General features: G+C 41.3%; 1 protein-coding gene across 2 annotated transcripts; it reads left to right on the top strand.

Annotated features, from left to right (window-relative positions):
- The first annotated feature begins 550 nt into the window (after positions 1 to 550).
- LOC117488475 (AP-2 complex subunit mu-A) lies at positions 551 to 13,822 on the top strand. Of its 2 annotated transcripts, XM_034137401.1 has the most exons (13): positions 551 to 790; positions 2,188 to 2,326; positions 6,776 to 7,041; positions 7,798 to 7,880; positions 8,373 to 8,378; positions 8,537 to 8,672; positions 9,468 to 9,612; positions 9,935 to 9,952; positions 10,992 to 11,114; positions 11,357 to 11,492; positions 11,653 to 11,750; positions 11,972 to 12,083; positions 12,713 to 13,822. In XM_034137401.1, exons 2-13 carry the CDS (start codon positions 2,253 to 2,255, stop codon positions 12,845 to 12,847), a joined length of 1,332 nt encoding a protein of 443 aa, XP_033993292.1. In that variant the 5' UTR covers positions 551 to 790; positions 2,188 to 2,252; the 3' UTR covers positions 12,848 to 13,822. The 2 variants fall into 2 exon arrangements, with proteins under 2 accessions (XP_033993292.1, XP_033993293.1); XM_034137402.1 differs by lacking the exon at positions 9,935 to 9,952.
- The last annotated feature ends 5,931 nt before the right edge of the window (positions 13,823 to 19,753 follow it).

Here is a 19,753-nt window from a genome sequence, read left to right as displayed (position 1 = left end):
TTAACCGGGGTCATGTTTGCATTTCAAAGGCAGTGGATTCCAGACTGTCCAAGATTAGGAATGTGAAGGTTAGGCAATCTGGTGCACAGATGTATGTGTGTGTGTGTGGGGGATGTGGTTGTGTGCAAGTGATCAGCCTTGTCAGTGTACATTTAGACTGGCTTTAGAACTAAATGACCCTAGGCAAAAATGTCCCTGTGGTTATAGAAGGGGGGAAAACTCCTGTAGAGAGATGGTTTAATTCAACTTGGACAAAAAAAATAAAGAAGTGTTGAATCAGATGGACTCTGCAGGACAGGATTCACCAAGACCACCCACACAACCTAGTTTTAAGGATAAACACATTTTATTTTTGCATTCAAGGAAATTAGGATTTTTGCACATTCACAGAAGGTGGGAGTTTAGGAGAGACTAAATGTGTTATTCAACATTTAATGAAACAAGTTGGATTGGTGCCAACATTCTCCGGAAAGTCAATTTTCAAAAGAGGGCAAGCCCCCCGTGCTGCACTGTATAGTTAACCCTGAAACAAATAATTGACCAGTAGCCTGTGTAGCTTATCATAACAGGGCCTGGGTGCGGTTTACACATCGCTCCAGCCGCGCCTTTTCCTGTCACAACGGAACGGCTGTGCGTAAGGACGGCGGGTCAGCTGACAGCTATCAGAGAACCGGGAGGAAGGAGCGGAATTAGCGGGTGTGTGAACTGGGAAGCGACTGGAACCTGGAATAAGCTATATCCGAGGACAAACGGGGAGCGAAAGACTGGTGGCGTTCGTGAGAGAACTGGGGTAAGTTCACCATAGTCGAGACGGTAACACGTTTCTCGTCAAAAATGATCAACTGTAGCGAGATAAACGTTTCTGGAAGCCGGGGAAACTGTTACAATCGCGTTCGATGCTAGCATTAGCATTGTTAGCTGCCGCTCTGTTAGCTAACGTCAAGCTAGCAGCGGCAGGTACTATGCTAACCGACTAGAGGCTTCTTTTCTACTAAATATAAAAGCACACAGTATACAATGTATGTACTCTCTTAACGGGTTGATGTATTTGTGAACAGTCGGTGTTATACGTTTACATTTATAATGTGTATGTTGTCGTTAATTAATAGTATTGCGTGTGAAATGGTCCTCAACAGGTCTGGTTTCCTTCACCGGAAGTCCATTTAAAATTCCGCACGGCTCACCGCTGCTTCGCTGAACACCACCGCCAACTAGCCTGCTATCGTAAGCTAAATTAGCTAGCTACCTCTCACTTGGTCTATTCTCCATCACTTTGAGCTGAAGGTCAAGTCTCCATCAGTATTGTAGCCACTTAAGAAAGCTTAAAACCAAGTGGTACAAGCAAACATGTCCCCCATCCGTCGACGAGACATTAGACAATATGAAAAATGTATGAACGTTAGGAAATGGCCCGAGTGAGCAGACATCTTGACTTCGACCAATAAAAGGGCGATTAAAACCGCTCATGTCTTGTGCACGAATTATTCGGTCACGACCCGGTCAAGTCTTTATGGTGACATTATGTTATCATCTTGGACATGGTTGTGTTGTATACTTCCTCTGTCCGCCGTGTGTGTAAGTTATCTGGCCTCTGTCTTCGAGGAATTTCAAGCATGTCCTTCATCTCCTGGTTTCCAGAAGCTTCATTCTTGAATTAGAAGAAACTATTTGTCTTAGACACAAGCAAGCTACTACAACAGCTGCACTGCCTCTAAATGAGATGAATGAAGGTGTCTTTAGGTTTAATCTTACTTGAGATGTCATTACCAGATTTACACCTGCGAGTAAAAGGCAACCCAGTAAGAGCAACAGATTTGTAGCTGGCTACTTGGTGACATCCTGCTCCAAACTGGTGGCTGCTAATCTGCTGTTAATCTTACTTTGTACAGAAACGAGGATTTGACTGTAGTGTGGGTGGTGGTAGTGGAGTCTCCTCAGCCTTTATCAAAGGGATTGATGATGTGTGTATGCACATGCACACAGCTAAAATGAGTCACCACAGTGGGGCAGCTGCAGGGTATATTCAATTGGCAATAGAGTGATGTGTGTGTGTGAGAGAGAAAGAGAGACAGGAAAAGTGGATGTGAGGGACAAGTGCTTCCCTGTACTGTTGGTCACTCCCTCACTTTTCACTGCTTTCCCTTCTTAAACATCCCTTTTTTCTCTTTCCCTGTTTCCTTCCTGCAGTCTCTCGCTCTTCTCATGCCGGGTTTGGTTTCACCATGGCCAGTTGGGACTGAGAAGCAGCCAAAATGATCGGAGGATTGTTCATCTACAACCACAAGGGGGAGGTCCTCATCTCCCGGGTCTACCGAGATGACATTGGGTATGTTTCACAGGAGCAAAACTGCTCTAATATGTATCCTACATGTTGGGGGACTTCACTTCAAAGAGAAGTGCTTGAATGAGCAGGGGTGAACGGGTTCAGATTGATACGGAAAGGATGAAAGAGGATTATGTAGCTCTTCCTAGCTTAGTAGTTGACATAGGTGTCTTTTGTTTGTTTTGTTATCTCCTCGGAAATGTGGTAAAAATAGCGCAAGCCAGGATTACATTTAGGACAGTATTACTAGCCCTTCGAGAAAAAACACAGTTTGCTATGATTAGAATATGTAGTATTTATTTACAAGTAGAACAACCAGAAGAAATGACGCAGGTATTCTCCCGGTAAATGAATAAAAAACACAAGGGACTATGAGAAATAACCACAATAATACAATCCGTTAAAAAAAATATTGTTGTTCTCATTCAATATTGTAACATCAGTGGCGATACAAGACACAAGTTTTGTATTTGTATCAAAATTGTACTAAGATACAATCATCTTTCCTCACCTTAAATAAAATAATTTCTTAGGTTTTGCATGGAGGGATGCAAAGTAAATAGTTGCCTGGTTGGGGAAAAGGAGTTTTAAAATGGCTGACAATGAATGGCTCATTTTAAATGTTGAACTAAAAAGAGTTTTAAACTAACAACTTAACGGGCTGAGACAGGAGCCTATCCAAAGACGCTGACATTTTATTTCTGATGAAAAATATATTGTTTTGAATATGTGTGACTAAAACATGGCTGATTCATGAGTGAGTATGTAATGGCCAGACGTTCTGTATAAGCTAAAGAATGTGAATATCTTTCTTATTTACTGTTTGTCTTTCTTCCTTTCCTCTACCTTATTTGTTTGTTTCTTTGTGACACATGTTTGATGTGATTCACCTGTATTGGACATACCCTTTCTCCATGCATACACCCAATTGTCACTTTGTTTTATTTAAACCCTGCCGCATTCATTGATTGATTTGAGGGCAGGTGTCTCCAGAGCAGACACCATTCCAGTGCCATGTAGATTTACACCGTGAGGGTTGGCAAGGTACAGAGGGCACATGGTGTCAGTTATGTAGGTACAGAGGGCACATGGTGTCAGTTATGTAGGTACAGAGGGCACATGGTGTCAGTTATGTAGGTACAGAGGGCACATGGTGTCAGTTATGTAGGTACACAGCAGCTGTGCAGGTCAGTAGGTTATTTGTGTGTGTAGACCTTTAAGCCAACATGTCATACTCAGTATTTTTGTGATTTAGGGTTTCAGACTGCATTTGAACGTATACCTCTATGAGACATATTGACAGCACGATGCATTTGTTATGATGATGGTTACTTATGTTATGAATGATCCAGAAATCTAATTGAGGATCTTTCTAACAGCCAAACATCAAGTGCACAAACATAAGACTTGTCAAGCCAGCTAATATGACTAACCTGTGTGTTGTTGACCGCCCGGCTCCTGTTCTTGCACAATACAGGCAGCGCATCTTAGCAGCATCCCCCCGCCCTGCCCTGAGCCTGAAAACCTTCTCTACGCAGCAGACCAAAACTCCTCTGCTAGCCGTGTAAACATCAGCACTCGCCCAGTGCTCCCAGTCTGGGCAGCACGGCTGCCTGAGCTAACAGCTAATTCGCTTTTTGCAGCTAATAGTTCAGTTAGCATTACTTAGCAGCAGGAAAAACGTTCTGTCCATCAGGAAAAGATGGAGGACACAAAAAAAGAAAACTAATTTCCCCAAAAATCATTCCACTTACATGAGCCTTACGCTCTCTCACACATCGTGATTTGTCGGCCTGCTCAGCAAAGATACATAGTGCAAACACTGCCAGTCGAGGCACAGAGAGGAACTGACAGATGCCATGCTTCCTCCTACAAGTCAGTGTAGCATCAAGGTAATATAGTCACCTATGAAAGGCTCTGCAGCATTTGAAAATGGTCATTCCTTGAATTATTTGTTGCCTTAGTTCTAGGGTTAGAGGTGCTAAGAAGTCTATGAATATGGGCACAAACAGAGTAGTATATGCTTCACTGACTAAGACCCTATTAAATATTCTGATTGCAGTTTTTTTGACGTACAGGTTTACTTCTGCTACAATCCCTTTCATATTTTGTCCTGTTTCTAGGCAGCAATCTATAAAGTCAGTCCAGTGGTAGCACAGATAATATGCAGCTGCTCGCCTCCGCCTCTTCAGACACAGCACAATGCATACTACAGAATATCACTGATAGGTACTAAAGGAACCAAAACAATATTCATGCCCTGATAACCACAGTTTATTTTGCGAAATAATGAAAAAAGGAAAACTGTCATTTTGTGCTGCAGATATGACATATATTTGGAGGCCAATAGGGAAGTTAGCATTGTTCTATAAACAACAAAAGAACAACCTCTGAAGTCTCATTTAGCCCTTTTTAAAGACGCGTAACAGTTCAAAAGTTAACAGTATTCACTGACATACTTTATGTTTTAGCACAAAAATGGGAAACTCCTTTAATTATGTTAACCAGTGACCTTGTTTCTGGTATTCAACCAAAACCAATTTAAAAGAAAAATGCTAACTTGAATCCAGGTTTAAGGTGCAATTCCTGCAGCACTCACTAAAAATAAAGACAACAGCAATAGAGTTTTCTTATTATGTTCAGTAGAAAACCTGGAAATCCAGGTTTTGTCTCCACCATGTTCCCACGGCATCATTTGCTAATGGTGATCCGCCCTGTTGCCGCAACACACAGAGTAAACCAGACTGTTTATGTTGCCGCGGTGTATGGACAAAATGTTGTGTTGAAATCTATAATCGCACTTGTTTTAATATTGCAAGTGAGCTGAAGCAAAAATGGATCCACTTGAAGTAAAATAAGCGGTTATGGAGTGTAGCGGCCAAAATCATATTGGCCGCATACAATGAATCAATATGCACTTGCCATACTGTTGTCAGGCTACAGTAGATTAAAGAGCAATATGATGTGCTGGTGACTCGTTCCCAACATGTTCAGTTACAATGATGGCATCATAATAAACACCATGTTACTCACTCTGTCTGTGTACACGATGCACGAAAATGTCTCTTGTGCATTTTTGTCTCTCTCCTCTCCTTTTACTTCATCCTTGTTTCCTCTCTATCCTCTGTATCACCATTTTCCTCCATCTGTCCATCTTGGCCCCTGTAGGAATAGGTAAGAGATGCTCGAGCCTATCAAGCATGACCCCTCCCCCGCTCATGGCCACCGATCAATGACCCCCTGAAACCCCTAACTGCATGCCCATTGATTCCACAGACAACTTCCTGATACTTCCTCTGAGCATGAGTCACCTGTCATGATATTGCAGTGGTAAATAAACCACCAGATACTGAAGTGCAGCAGGCAATTCAAACAAAGGCAACACATCCAGCCACTGCCACAGCCATTCAGTGTATTACTTAAGTATTATAAGTATTATTGATACCCACAAGCAGCTTTACAAGTACCTAAGCATGTTATCTGAGCATGGGGTATGACGGTTAACGTAGTTCGTACCACCTTTGATTCTGCTGTGAACTTTCACAAACAAATTGGAAAACTGTTTCGATACGTAGAAGATGTAGTGGAATTTTAAACTTAGAAAAGGTTTATGGTCACAAATAACCTGAAAAAGTTATCGAATTTGAAATATATTATTTTCAGGCCTGGAAAGATACTCTTTGGAAAGTGGCTTATTATAACCCAAATTAGATCAAACAACCTCATTTTACTCCAATAGTTCACTGAATGTTTCATGATTTGTTTCATTCTTTTCATTTTAGAGCATATCAAATAGTAGTCTTAAATATAAAATAAGTTTGAGTCAGTTTACACCTCAGGAGGTTTTGGTCTTCCTGTCAGATCGTGCTGCATCCTCTGCTCTAGACCCCGTTGTTTATAAATCCCCATTAGGAAAGGCTGTGTTTCCCTAAAGCATTGTAGCACTAAGGTAAATGTTATCTCACTGACTTTTCAGTATTAGCAGAGTATTCAATTTTATTAAAATAGAGAAAAAATCATCTAAAAGTCAGTTTTTGACAGTATATGGTGAAAACATCTCTTTGGAGTCTATATAATTAAGTATTATGTTGCCTGGGTGTCCTCCTAAACTCTTCCCTCTCCCTCCTGCTAATTATCTGCATTTACACAAAACAACGCTCCTTTTTTCTAAGCGCACAAACTCAAGGTACCCTCTCCCCGTTGGTTGGGAAATGTTTTGATTATGTTATATTCCTCGTGATGGGTGGATATGCTGTTGAGGTCTGAAGGGATTATTTATTTTGAGTCCAGTGCAGAACTGGATGTCAAACTCAGCAAATATTCTCACAGGCTGTCACAGGGTGGGGTGGTGTTAACAACGGTCTGTTATGCAAAAGCCTGAAACAATTCTCCCAACTCAAACGTCTCTCTTTCTTTTCCTCTGTGTCTATTTCTCTTTTTTCCCGATCTCAGGCGTAACGCGGTCGATGCGTTCCGTGTGAACGTGATTCACGCCCGGCAGCAGGTTCGATCCCCGGTGACCAACATCGCCCGCACCAGCTTCTTCCATGTTAAACGCTCAAACATCTGGTTGGCGGCCGTCACCAAGCAGAATGTCAACGCCGCCATGGTGTTCGAGTTCCTTTACAAGATGTGTGATGTCATGACGGCCTACTTTGGCAAGATCAGCGAGGAGAACATCAAGAACAACTTTGTGCTCATCTACGAGCTGCTGGACGGTAGGACACGAAAACTGTGATGTTTGTGTGGAATCAATAATGTTATCCTAGATATAATCGAGTAAATCAGGGAACTGGGCATCTCTGGATCTTATATAATCCAACTATTATTCTACGTAGTATTTTTTTAATAGTAGGGATACCACGAGAACTGATACTTCAGTACCTATGGTGCTAAAATACTGAGTACCGCCTAGCCTCGTCTCCAATGGTGTCCCAACCTCCCGGGGACGATGGAAAATGTGTTTGGGACGCAGTACACTCTATCGGTTTCATCGAAGAAAAGCACGCTCATTTTCCCTTATAATGCTACATTATTAAAAGCACATTTGTGTTGAAATCTGCAGCAGGAAAGCAAGTGAACAATAACTGTTAGCTGTCAGACGCGTGTGAACAGAGCCTCCATAAAAGGTGCATTCAGTAAAAATGTGTATTATGCAAAGTTCAATTCTAAAGCTGTCATGATGTGTTCAATGTAGTGTGGAAAATGTGTTTTTTTTTGCAAGAAACTTGAAAAAATAGAGTTTGGTTGAGATGTTTTCGTAGCAATATTAAATGGATATTATCGAAGGAGATATGACCGTCCAAATCATTTCTGGCATGGTGACAAACCAAATTCAAAGTGACCTGTCTGACATTATATTAAACGTATAATGTCAGACTCGGTCAACAACTGGTTCTTTCCACTGCTGCGTGCCCTAGAGTCCTCACCCACCTTATCTCTAACCGACAGTTTATCTGTTTGTGTTCACACAGAGATCCTGGACTTTGGATACCCCCAGAACTCAGAGACTGGAGCTCTGAAGACCTTCATCACCCAGCAGGGCATTAAGGGACAGGTCAGTGAGACCAGGGCAGTCTCAAACTGTTACAGTCATGAAGGTTTTAAAGTCAGTTTATGTTGAAACCGTTTTAGAGGTGTCTATTAAGATAAATGGGCATTTTAGTGGCTGTTGTTTGTGGTGCAGTTGGATTTTATTGCATCACAGTCAGATTGATGTGCTTATATCGGTGAGGGTAGACTAAATATTATAAACGCCTCTAAATGTCACCCAAGACCTTGAGAATCACGAGTGATAGACGGATGATAAATATGTAATGGGGATGTCCAGAGCCTATTTTCTTGATCTGGATTAGGCATAGACATTACACATTTGTATTACAGTGTCTACAGTGGTGTGATGTAATGCTATAGACACAAAACAACAGGAAGCGATTAGAGGGAATGTGTAATGTTGCAATACAACTAGTAATATTTTGTATTTACATTTTATTTTTCTGTTCTCTCCTCGTTTGCCCTCCACTGCAATCCTCAACACTGCATCGTTCAGCACCAGGTAAGAACCGACGTTCTAAGGAAACTATTTGTATCCATATGTGGAACCATGTCACCTTTGTTTGTCTCTCTCTAGTGCAAATGATCCTCTTTCATCCCCCCCCGTCTGTCGGTGGTCTGCTGTTGTTAGTGGTTACAGTTTCTCTCCCTGTCTCCCAGACAAAGGAGGAGCAGTCTCAGATCACCAGCCAGGTGACGGGGCAGATCGGCTGGCGTCGGGAAGGCATCAAGTATCGCCGCAATGAGCTCTTCCTGGACGTCCTGGAGAGCGTCAACCTGCTCATGTCACCACAAGGTCTGTAAACTGCTGAGCATGCATTATTTATTGAAACTGTATCATTCAGAACGACTGCGGACAGTAGTTCGCTGTGTCTGTGTTTAATGCCACTGTAGTGTATTTATTATTTGACTTTGATGTTATACGCAAGACATTAATTTATCAATACTTCTCAGACTCTATGAACGATCACAGTTCACAAGAAAATCCAATTATTAGGTTTATGAGTCTTTTGATTGTATCTCACAGTCTTCATTTATTTCACTTTTAAAGGCTCTCAAATTGAAAGTCAGAGCAGAATGATTGCATACTGACTGCTATGAACATACTGACAGCCGAGCAGGAGGCTAGCCGCTAACAGTGCTAACCGCAGCAGCAGTTCTAACAGTGTTACCCTTAAAGGGAAAACTGTAGACTGGGCGTTCCGTTTGCCGTTAAACGCTGTCGGTCAGGACAAAATGATTGGCTGTAACCACCGTGTGAGAGCAGCGCTGAGCGGAGTCCATTAGCAGCCAGTGGGACAATGGGACATGCATACGCACACACATACATGAGCAACAAGCCGTTTGTGTTTAAAGCATAGACACGTTTGAATTACAATAAACACAGGGGGTTCGAGACTAAAACATGACTCTACTATATCTTTACATAGCAAATGGTTGTTTCCTGTGTTATTAATGCTGTGAAATAATGTTGAGTCTTTTAAAAGAGAGCCGAGTGCTAAGAGAATTAGAGTTTAACAACCAAATGGAGGAAAAACAGATGTTGTGGCGTGTCCAGTTTGAGACTCACGTGATTCCCCCTCCTCTCCAGGCCAGGTCCTGAGCGCCCACGTGTCGGGCCGAGTGGTGATGAAGAGCTACCTGAGCGGGATGCCCGAGTGCAAATTTGGCATGAATGACAAAATTGTCATTGACAAGCAGGGCAAGGGAGGAACAACGGAGGACACAGGGAAGAGGTCAGTGAAGCATCAAGCAGACGGCAAAATGTGTATATCAAATCAACTATACTTTTTAAAAGCAAGGCTGAAAATCATTTGGATAATTTGCAAATTCCGTTTCTTTAAGAATGTAACTTTTTAAGCTTGAAAATGTATATTCACTGTTAAGTCAAAATGTAAGAGACCACCTTGTCTGTTTAAGCTCTGTCTGTGTTATGAGTGTTGTCTGTCCTGCTGTTTGCAACAAGACAGCTTTTACAATTTACTTTTCATTTTTCTTTCCTTTGGATGCGTCTCTCCTTTCTTTCCCTCTCTTTCTTTTCTATGTGCTGTACCTCAGTGATTTAGGGGGAGGAAGGTACTGTACTGACAAGTGTCCTCACCTTCTGCTACACACACACACACACACACACACACACACACACACACACACACACACACACACACACACACACACACACACTCTCTCATCTGTCTTGTTGAAGCACATTAAGGCCCAATTCCAACGGTTTCAAATCAGCATCTCTTTGACAAAAAATTCAATTAATAACTCAAATAAAACTCCAAACATCTTTAATTGTGTTACTTTTTTGTAAAGCTCTTTTAGTTTTGAACCTGATGTTTATAAGCTTCTTAGTTTTTGCAACAGTCTGTAAATATACACAACTTTATAATAAAATGCATAGGTATGACTGAACACAGGTATGATCCTAAGTTAAACAAACATGAGGTTATCATGAGGTTGTTAACATCGGAGTTTATCAGTGAATGTTTGCTGGAACTGTTTGTAAACAGCGTGTTTCCTGACGGACACACACAGCATTGAGTCCGGTCAGGTAGGGCAGCACGTGAAGTCGGCACCGATGCAGACTCGCTGTTTGAGGGCTTGATAACCCACTCCCCCTCCACACTCGTTGGTTTGGAACAGCACTTAATGTGGCAGACCCTCTGCGTGAACGCGCAAACGGAGGGGTAGTGTGTGTGTGTGTAGGGGTAGTGTGTGGGGGGTGGATTGGAATTGGGCCTAAGAATCATCTCATGCACTCAATACAAATCAAACAGTCCATGTTAAGTATTTGGTGTACATGCTGGCTCTGTCCCTATTCTTTGCAATAGTTGGTGTATTGTTTATTTATGTATTACCCCACCTTACATCTAACTGGGTCTGTGGTGTTGTATTGCTCTAAAGTGTCATTAACCACCAGGTCTTCATGTCCTGATACTAGCAGTTATCTTCTCTGTCCTTGTTGTTCTGCTCATGGTGTCCTCACTATTGATATCAATTTAGGGAGAGAAGTAGTTTCATATATTTTTGATTAAATCATTTAAAACAAGTGAACTGTGTCCTTGTGTCTCTTTGTGTCTCTGTGTGTCTCTGATGTGTTTTTGTCTTGCAGCAGCGGGAAGCAGTCCATAGCCATCGACGACTGCACCTTCCACCAGTGTGTGCGCCTCAGTAAGTTCGACTCGGAGCGTAGCATCAGCTTCATCCCCCCCGATGGAGAGTACGAGCTCATGAGGTCAGTCATTTGGAATATCTTTAAACCCTTCTGTCTGTTATCAGGCTGTCTAATGGGCACGAGTGAGACTGAAACCGTATTGAAAGCATACAAGGTGCCTTCTATCTTTCAGTATTTGTTGTTTGGAGAAATGAACGACAGAGGCATTAATGAGCACTGAAACAACTTGAGGAAATCCTTGCTTTTGCTGGATCAAATATCATTGTGTTACATTATCCAATGTTCTCCCCCTCTTCTGGCAGGTATCGCACCACTAAAGACATCATCTTGCCGTTCCGAGTTATTCCTCTGGTCAGGGAGGTCGGCCGCACTAAACTGGAGGTTAAGGTTGTCATCAAGTCCAACTTCAAACCCTCGCTGCTGGCCCAAAAGATCGAGGTGAGCTCTTATCAAAGTCACGTGCTGATAAACGCTAACAGCTATCAAACACAGGTCCTATTTCCTCACAGCTCAGACATGACCTAACGTAATGAGTTTTAAAATGATGTGTATGAAGCTTTGATGTTCAACGTTTATCTCCTTATTATTACCTCCTCAGGTGCGTATCCCCACGCCCCTCAACACCAGCGGCGTGCAGGTGATTTGTATGAAGGGAAAAGCGAAGTACAAGGCCAGCGAGAACGCCATTGTCTGGAAGTGAGTAGTCCCTCTGACCGTAAATCCACGAGATACAACCTAACGCTGTTTTATGCTCCGTCAGGTTAATGATTCACAGCTTCTCTGTGCCGTTTGCTTGTTTAACCACTCAGTCCTATTCACTTTGTACAACTGGTGTACTTATTTACTCTTGTGAGGGTTTCAAAATGGTGTTCCTTGTTGCTGAGATCTGTACACTAATCTGATCTGTGTGTGTGTAGGATCAAACGCATGGCTGGGATGAAGGAGTCTCAGATCAGTGCTGAGATCGAGCTGCTGCCGACCAACGATAAGAAGAAATGGGCCAGGCCTCCCATCTCTATGAACTTTGAGGTCAGAACACGTATATCGTTTTGACAGTCTTCCTCTCTGTTACATATAGTTTGTAAATCTGATACTGAAGTCATTCGTTACACGTCTTCCCAATAACTTGCAGAGCTTTAGTGTATGCTTCGGCAAATATTTTAATAGATCTTTGTAATCTTACGAGGAATAAATAAGTTAAAATTCTCTGTTTCTCAGCTTCCTAAATGTGAATATTGTTCTTTATTACTCATGAATGTAAACTCAATATATTTAGAGTTGACATTTAGTGCTCTGCTGAAAGAGAGTTTTCATCATTTTCAAAAGTTTTAAAGACCAAACAACAAAGAATGTTATCAAAACAATCAATGATAAGACTGAAAATAATCCCGAATCGCATCCCTAAACTAGGAACTAATTTACTCCCTGATTTAAATATGAGCTATCTTGTTGCGTAGCTGAATTTTGTACAGCGTTGGCAACCAAACACATGGACTATGGATTAAAAATGATCCCGGTATCAGCCATGCAAATCACTGCAATTACTGTTACCTCAGACACACACTTCCTGCTTAATCCCCACAGTAACAACCTGTGTGGCCTACATCTCCCAGCATGCCCAGACGCGTCTTCCTAACCTCCCTCTTCTGGTCCTGCAGGTTCCCTTCGCTCCCTCTGGTCTGAAGGTGCGCTACTTGAAGGTATTCGAGTCCAAGCTCAACTACAGTGACCACGACGTCATCAAATGGGTGCGCTACATCGGCCGATCCGGCATCTACGAAACCCGCTGCTAAAGCCCCCCCCCCCCCTCCTATCCTGTTAAAGATTTTTTCTCCTGCCCCTTCCTACTTTGACTCTCTCTCCTCCCTACAATCCTTATAGCTCTTCCTCTCATACACCCCCCACCACCACCACCACCTTCTCACCCCTTCCTAACCAGGTGTTGGAGATTGAATTGACATCGTATGAAATGAAGTAAATATGATATACTGCACAGATATATGCAAAATGTGAACCATTGTACCGTATATATCTCGTAGTGATGAGTAAAAACCTGTAAACCAACTGGTGTCCGAAACAAGACGTGATGCAGGTGGGGGCCAGGGGGAGAGGGACTGAGGCACCTCTGGGTGTCCCTCAGGGTCGCTCTCTTGTGTTTATTCAGTGTTATTATTCCACTATCTACTCTCCAGTTACTTTAGAAGTCCTAGAGGGAATCCCCGGTAAGATGATTGGTAGCTGTTGTGGTTTAAATGAGTCCCGATAGTCCCTGGATATGAACTTCTGTCTCAGTAGAGTCTACCCTTTAAGGTCCAGATGCATTGACTGATTGTGTTTTGTGGACTGATTGATATTGATCCGTGTTATTTAGTCAATTTGGATCAAAAGTCTCATTTCAAAGTCTCTTAGGGATGTTTCAAAAAGACAATGAATTGATAGTGGCTGAACTGTTTTTGTACTTTCTGGAGAGTGTATTGTTTTTTTCCCCCCTTGCTATTTTTCCAATACTAGTGAGCAACATTAAAGAAAAAGGGATCATTCCAGTTTTGCGGTCTGAACATCATCCCGATGAGCTAGTCTGTGACCCCAACGTCCTGAGATCTACTTTGTCACACTGGTTTGATTCAAATGTGTTTGGGGGAAATCAGTGTGTGTGCAGCGGGGTGAGGTCTCCCCCTGGTGGTCCTCCTCGTCACTGTCTGCCTCTTCATGTTTGTAGCCCTGGTGACCGTTCTGTCCAATAAAATCTGACTATGTAACCAACTCTATTTCCTTTCCGTGTTAATGTTGGGCTACAATTATTTAAAGTTGTATTGTAGAGGTTCAACTTGTCCTCAAGACACTTCTACAAGGTAGAGAATGTCCCTTTGATATAGCCTGTTTTGTGATATGTGAAAGATTGTCAACATGTATTAAACAAATAGATTTGGTAGGAAAGAAGCTACTGTGATTTAGTATTGAAAAAGAAAATAATATATACACATCTAATGCGGCTTTCACACCGAGTAGTATGAAGCTGCAGCCTCGGAGGCTGCACTCTCAGGACCGCACTCTCAGGACCCTAGTTGTTTTGCAACATCGCCACCTAGTGAGCAGGAGACATGAATATGAACGACAACGCAGAGAGTGTGAGTAGTGTGAAGTGCTTTTAAAGTTTTATTTGTTTAACATTAATAACAATTCCGGTGTCTTGAAATGAAGTGTGATTAGCTAACATTAACTATGATAGTCTTAAGGCAATACAAACAAACATCTGTTAGCTTATGATAGCTTCTAACAGTATTAAAGGCACTAAAAACAATTATTTGTTAGCTATAGCTTTCGGCAAAAGCTAATGCTAATAGCATTAGCTTCATTAGCATATTTGATTATTTGTTTAATGAAACTGTAGCGTGATTTTGGCAAGCCCAACTAGGTGTCCTACATTAATTGTTGATTTAATCACTAATTACAGTAAGAGTGTGAGTAATGTGAATCATGTTTGTTTAAAGTTAACAACTATTCTGGTGTATTCAATTGGACAGCAATACAAGCAACACGTGCTAAATGTCATCTGTTAGCCTATGATGACTCGCTGCAAAACCAACTGTTAGCCTTTTTGTTTATTTGTTTAATGAAACCGTATGTTATGGTTATGTTATTTAGCAGAGGCTTTTATCCAAAGTGACTCACAAAAAACATAAAAGAACCATAATTAACATTAGATTATCAATACAAATAGTTACATAGTCAGTTACATTACGTATTACATTTTTAACAGGGTAATTAGTCATCTGTAACCTACATTTAAAAAAAGTAAACTTCCCAACCCTGATCATTAATTATAGTCAGCTAATTAATTAAACTTCAAAGCATGACAAAAGCATGTCAATATGATCTGTCTGTCCGCTACATTAAATCAGCAGTAGCCTAATATAAGTTCTGTCTTCAGTGTAAATGCTTCTTTAATAGTCATTGTATTACTATTTGAATTCATTGTAAATAATCTTAACTGTGCTGACTGTCTGATAAACAGTAAACAGGCAGTCTCATCATTTTTGACATGTTTTGTAATATTGCATGAGGTGTTTTAGTCAGTTATTATGTCGGCCTATTCTGTAGGTTAGAATCTGTCGTGTCAGAATCTAACAATTAGGCCTAATTTATGTCTGTCTGTGAAAGTATTTCAAAATTTTCAGTTTGACCAATTAGGCTCTCTCTTTTTCAAGATGCATATTTCAATCCAAGAGGGGAGATCCTTGCCCGATTTACAACGATGCACAACATGTTGCAAAGTCTTTCACTGCCTGAAGAGGGCTTCCCGGGGTACTGCAGCTGGAGCTGTTGTCTGGTGGTTGAGGGAACAGCAGACCCCGCCTCACCCCAGTGAAGAATCCACAGTGCCCAATAAATAAAAATGTATTCTGCACTGAAATTCCTCTCGTCAAATTGCATGTTTATCTTTTGCAGCCTGGTGCATAAACACACTAACAGTTGTTTTTGAGTAATCTAGCACCTCTTCAAAGACACATTTGATTTGATTTATTGCGAACGTGTAATACAATAAAAAAAATATATATAATAATGAAATGAAACAAGAGAATTATGATACTGTAGAAACATAAGCAGTATCAAATTGATTCAAAGGAGTTTACACTTATTTAACCCCACCCCTTCTCCCAAAAACTAAATTAACAGTTTTGTTTTCTTTTAACAAAATATACATCTAAATGTATGTCTACATACAATATACATTTACAATTATAAATAGATTATATCATTATTACTACTATATATATATTTATTCACATTATATATATATAATAAACTTGTTTATTGGGGGAGGGCAGGAATGTCAAATGGGAGGGCCTGGCCCTCCCACGGCGCCGGGCATGTATATATTAGGGCTGTCAAGTTAACGCGTTAATAACGCGTTAACGCAAAAAAAAATTAACGCCACTAATTATTTTAACGCGATTAACGCATGTGTATTTTTTGTCCTCGGCCGCCGTAGTTTCAGAGCGCATCGAGTGTAAAATACCATCGACAAGCTGATGCTGACAGCCCCGCTCCTGCAGCCCGCTTGTGGCAGACCACACTTCCACGCTCACTGGCAGGCCCGGACTGGCCATCGGGAGGACCGGGAGGGAGTGTGTATGTGTGGCGCGACTCGCGCGAGCGAGGCACACCTTACGTGTTGCAGGGTTGCCAACTTTGGGTACCTGGCTGGAGTGAGATTTTCATATCATGGGTTTAATTCGGTTTAATTACACATATGCGCACGAAATGACTGCTATCGTGTCAGCAGCGGGACCTTAGCATATATATAGGATATATATACAATATATACAAATACACAATAATGGACACAGACTATAAAGGGCACACAGTTTCATTCACTAATGAAAGTCAAACATGTTTGTTTCCACTGTTTTATTGTGTGCCTGTCGCGATAAGCAATTAATTGACTTATCGTACGATAAATAAAAATGAACTCGATAACTTTTCTGACCTCGATAAATTGCCATTTACATGAGGATGTGACAAGCAGTTTGAAAGGATGTACTTGAATAATTATTATATATTATTATGTCAGTGGTCTAAAATGGTCATACAACGGTGCCGACAATATTATCGCTTATCGCAATAATTTCCGGGAAAATGTATCCAACAAAATTAATTATCGTGAGAGGCCTATACATGAAACACACACACACACAAACAAATCTACAGACTTACTCCAAACTGCCAAATATATTAATTAACACACTCTCACTCTCATATACTCTTTGACTCTATTTTGGCCTAGTAGAACAATAAGCAGCAGACTTTTACTTTTTTATCATTTCTACTGGATCTTAGATCTGCGCATGCGCTTCAGAGTATTTTTGTTGGGTAATCTATGGTAGGGCTAACCCTTGTGGTGGAGCTCAAGTCAGTATTTGCAATGTAATTACATGCATACATCCCCCCGACAGTGAAACGCCACGCGTGAGGTTTAGATTATTTCCCTGTCTCAATCCAAATTGAACTGTATGAAATAAAAAGGCACATTTGTCTTGTAGTAAATAAAAAGGGCGACCTGGAGCCAATCATGCAATTTCCCCACAAGTGAAAGAGTTGACATTCTGAAAACCCAACCCCTGCAGGGGGGTCTGGGGGGATTCTCCCCCAGGAGAATTTTTTAAATACTAACATAAAATACACATTCTGGTACTCTCTTGAGAAGAAAAATAAATAAATCTATTACTACACATTTAAAAAAATGAATGCCATATTAGTTTTGTGTTACTTTGTTCTGAAAGCTGAACCTGCTGCTCCTCACAGAAGAGGCTGTGTGAATTACTTTACATTGTGGATAAGGGTGGATAGCCCCCATTGTTCTGTGTGTCAAAATGAAAGACAGCCCACACACCTATCAATCATCAAACCGTGGGGTCTTATTTCATTACGTGTTGATTTCTATCAACACGTAATGTTGTATCGATGTATAGAGATGTACTACCGCAAAAGTATTCTCCGTCGGGACTTCCTGCAACAACACCACGCCGTTATCGTGATTCTGATTGGCCAGAAGACATTATCAAAGATGTTCTATTGAGAAGACGATCACTACGTGACAAAAGTTTTCAAAACCGTTTCTAGTCTTCGTATTCTTATTTTTGGCGTGAGAATAGTTTGGGCAGCGTGAGAGCGTGAGATTGAGAGTGAAAGCGTGTGTCACACGCCAGATGCGTGAGAGTTGGCAACCCTGGTGTTGTTGTTGTTAGCATCTGGTGCTAGCTAGCTGCGCTAACGGATATAAGGAGCCGTTTCAATGACATTTCGCCGACAACTGCGCCGAGCACTTGACTTTATGCAGGTAGCCAGACAGTGTGACATTGTACGAAAAGTCAGCACACTCAGCACGGATAGTACGCGCAACATTATTGCAGCGTCCAGGCAGCTCCCATTCGAGCATATATGCCTTGAGCTGCACATAGCTCAACGATCCATCACAGTGTCCACACGCACGCACGCACGCACGCACACGCACGCACGCACGCACACACACACACACACACACACACACACACACACACACACACACACACACACACACACACACACACACACACACACACACACACACACACACACACACACACACACACACACACACACACACACTATTATTGTATGAGAAAGGAAATTAAAATAAAAAAAAAAATATGTTTAAAAAAATATATATGTTTTTATTTTTATTTTTAATGAACAAGGTAAATATTATATAATTGGTATCAGTAAAATGTATAATCTACAATAAAATCTTGTTTAAAATTGTGTTACGATGTCTAAAGTTACTGATAAGTCACATGTTTCCTGCCTGGACTTGCCCATGCACCTTCTCTCGTCTGGGCGCTAAGAGAGGAGCCTTCAACCAGTGCAGCAGCAGCCACCAGCAGCTGACTGTTGCTATCTGTAACGTGTAAACTATGCCGCGAAAATATAATTTCAGCCAATCAGCGTCGTCAAAGATGACGGTCACCGGGCGCCAATGTCAGCGCCCAGTGCAGTCTGTGAGTAGTTTGGACAGTGACTCGTATCCGGTTGACGCAGTAGTTGATGAGGATGGCTTCGTGTGCAGGTGGAGTCTCCGGACCTCGGTCCCCGGCTAATTCTGTTCAAGAGCTAATCTCCAATCCTTTCGAAAGGAGAAGTTTGTCAGATAAATTGTTGCTTAAAGACCTTGCACCGGACCAACCCGATTTGAATATATCGCAGCAATCTCGTGAAAAAGACAACATTTATACACGAGGCTTAGTAGCTGGTACACAAGAAAGGCTTGGCTAGCTGGATGCAAACAGGTAAATGCTGTCTTTTGTTTCCCATGCTTGGATATCACTTTATATGTAGAGAGGAGGTTTCCCATGGTTGTTAGAAGTTTATTAATAAGTGGGCATTTATCACAGAAGTGATTGTTCTGTCTCCACGTTTGTTGCATTGTCTGTGATGTATTTTCCAACGGTTATAGCTCCTGTTCTGTCCCAGCAACACTACACGGTTTGCAGCTCCACCACATTTTTGGTTTATCTTCGGTGTCGCTTAAAATCTGCTTCCCATCGGACTAAAACCTCCACGTAATCTGAAGACAGATACTTGAAGTTATTTAAACCTTTTGCAAACTTTATGTTCTTTCTTGCTCTAGCCTTGCCAGTTACATTGTACATAACACATATATTATCATTATGCTAACTGGTTGTTCGTGTTAGACGATGTAGCTTTTTCATTTCTGAGTTATTGCTATATGTAAATAAGCCTGTTTGTAAATAATCCTCAGAGAAACAAAGAAAAAACACAATTTATGACATTTTGTGCTGTGGTTATTTTTTTTAAATTGCATTTATTCACAGTTCAGTTTGAAATGCTGTAGTGACTTGTATTGAACCACTTAAATATTTATAATTAATGCTACTGAAAAGATGCTATTAATTTTATATCTCACATGCAGTTCACTGTAAAGCTACTTGGTGAAGGTGTTGGTTCATAAAACATGAACAGTTTTAAGAAAGAAAAAAACAGACCAGTTCTGAGAACACAAATTCCTGGTAAAGTAGTACAGGTGTTCAGGTTGATAAATAATATTTTCCACACTGAAGATTATGGAGGTATTGATCAGTCTTCTCATATTTTTAAGCCTCGATTTCTCCTTTCCCCCCCCCCTCTAACATCACCAGAAG

Source organism: Trematomus bernacchii, unplaced genomic scaffold (assembly GCF_902827165.1).
Source record: "Trematomus bernacchii unplaced genomic scaffold, fTreBer1.1, whole genome shotgun sequence".
NCBI classification, from domain to species: Eukaryota; Metazoa; Chordata; class Actinopteri; order Perciformes; family Nototheniidae; genus Trematomus; species Trematomus bernacchii.
Note: the sequence above shows the minus strand (reverse complement) of the source record. Positions and strands in the feature narration are given on the sequence as shown.

Coding starts and splice junctions, on each gene's coding strand:
- LOC117488475 (XM_034137401.1), top strand. CDS start 2,253: ATGATCGGAGGATTGTTCATCTACAACCACAAGGGGGAGGTCCTCATC. Junction 11,115..11,356: donor GGAGAGTACGAGCTCATGAG/GTCAGTCATTTG, acceptor CTCTTCTGGCAG/GTATCGCACCACTAAAGACA. Junction 12,084..12,712: donor CCATCTCTATGAACTTTGAG/GTCAGAACACGT, acceptor CTGGTCCTGCAG/GTTCCCTTCGCTCCCTCTGG.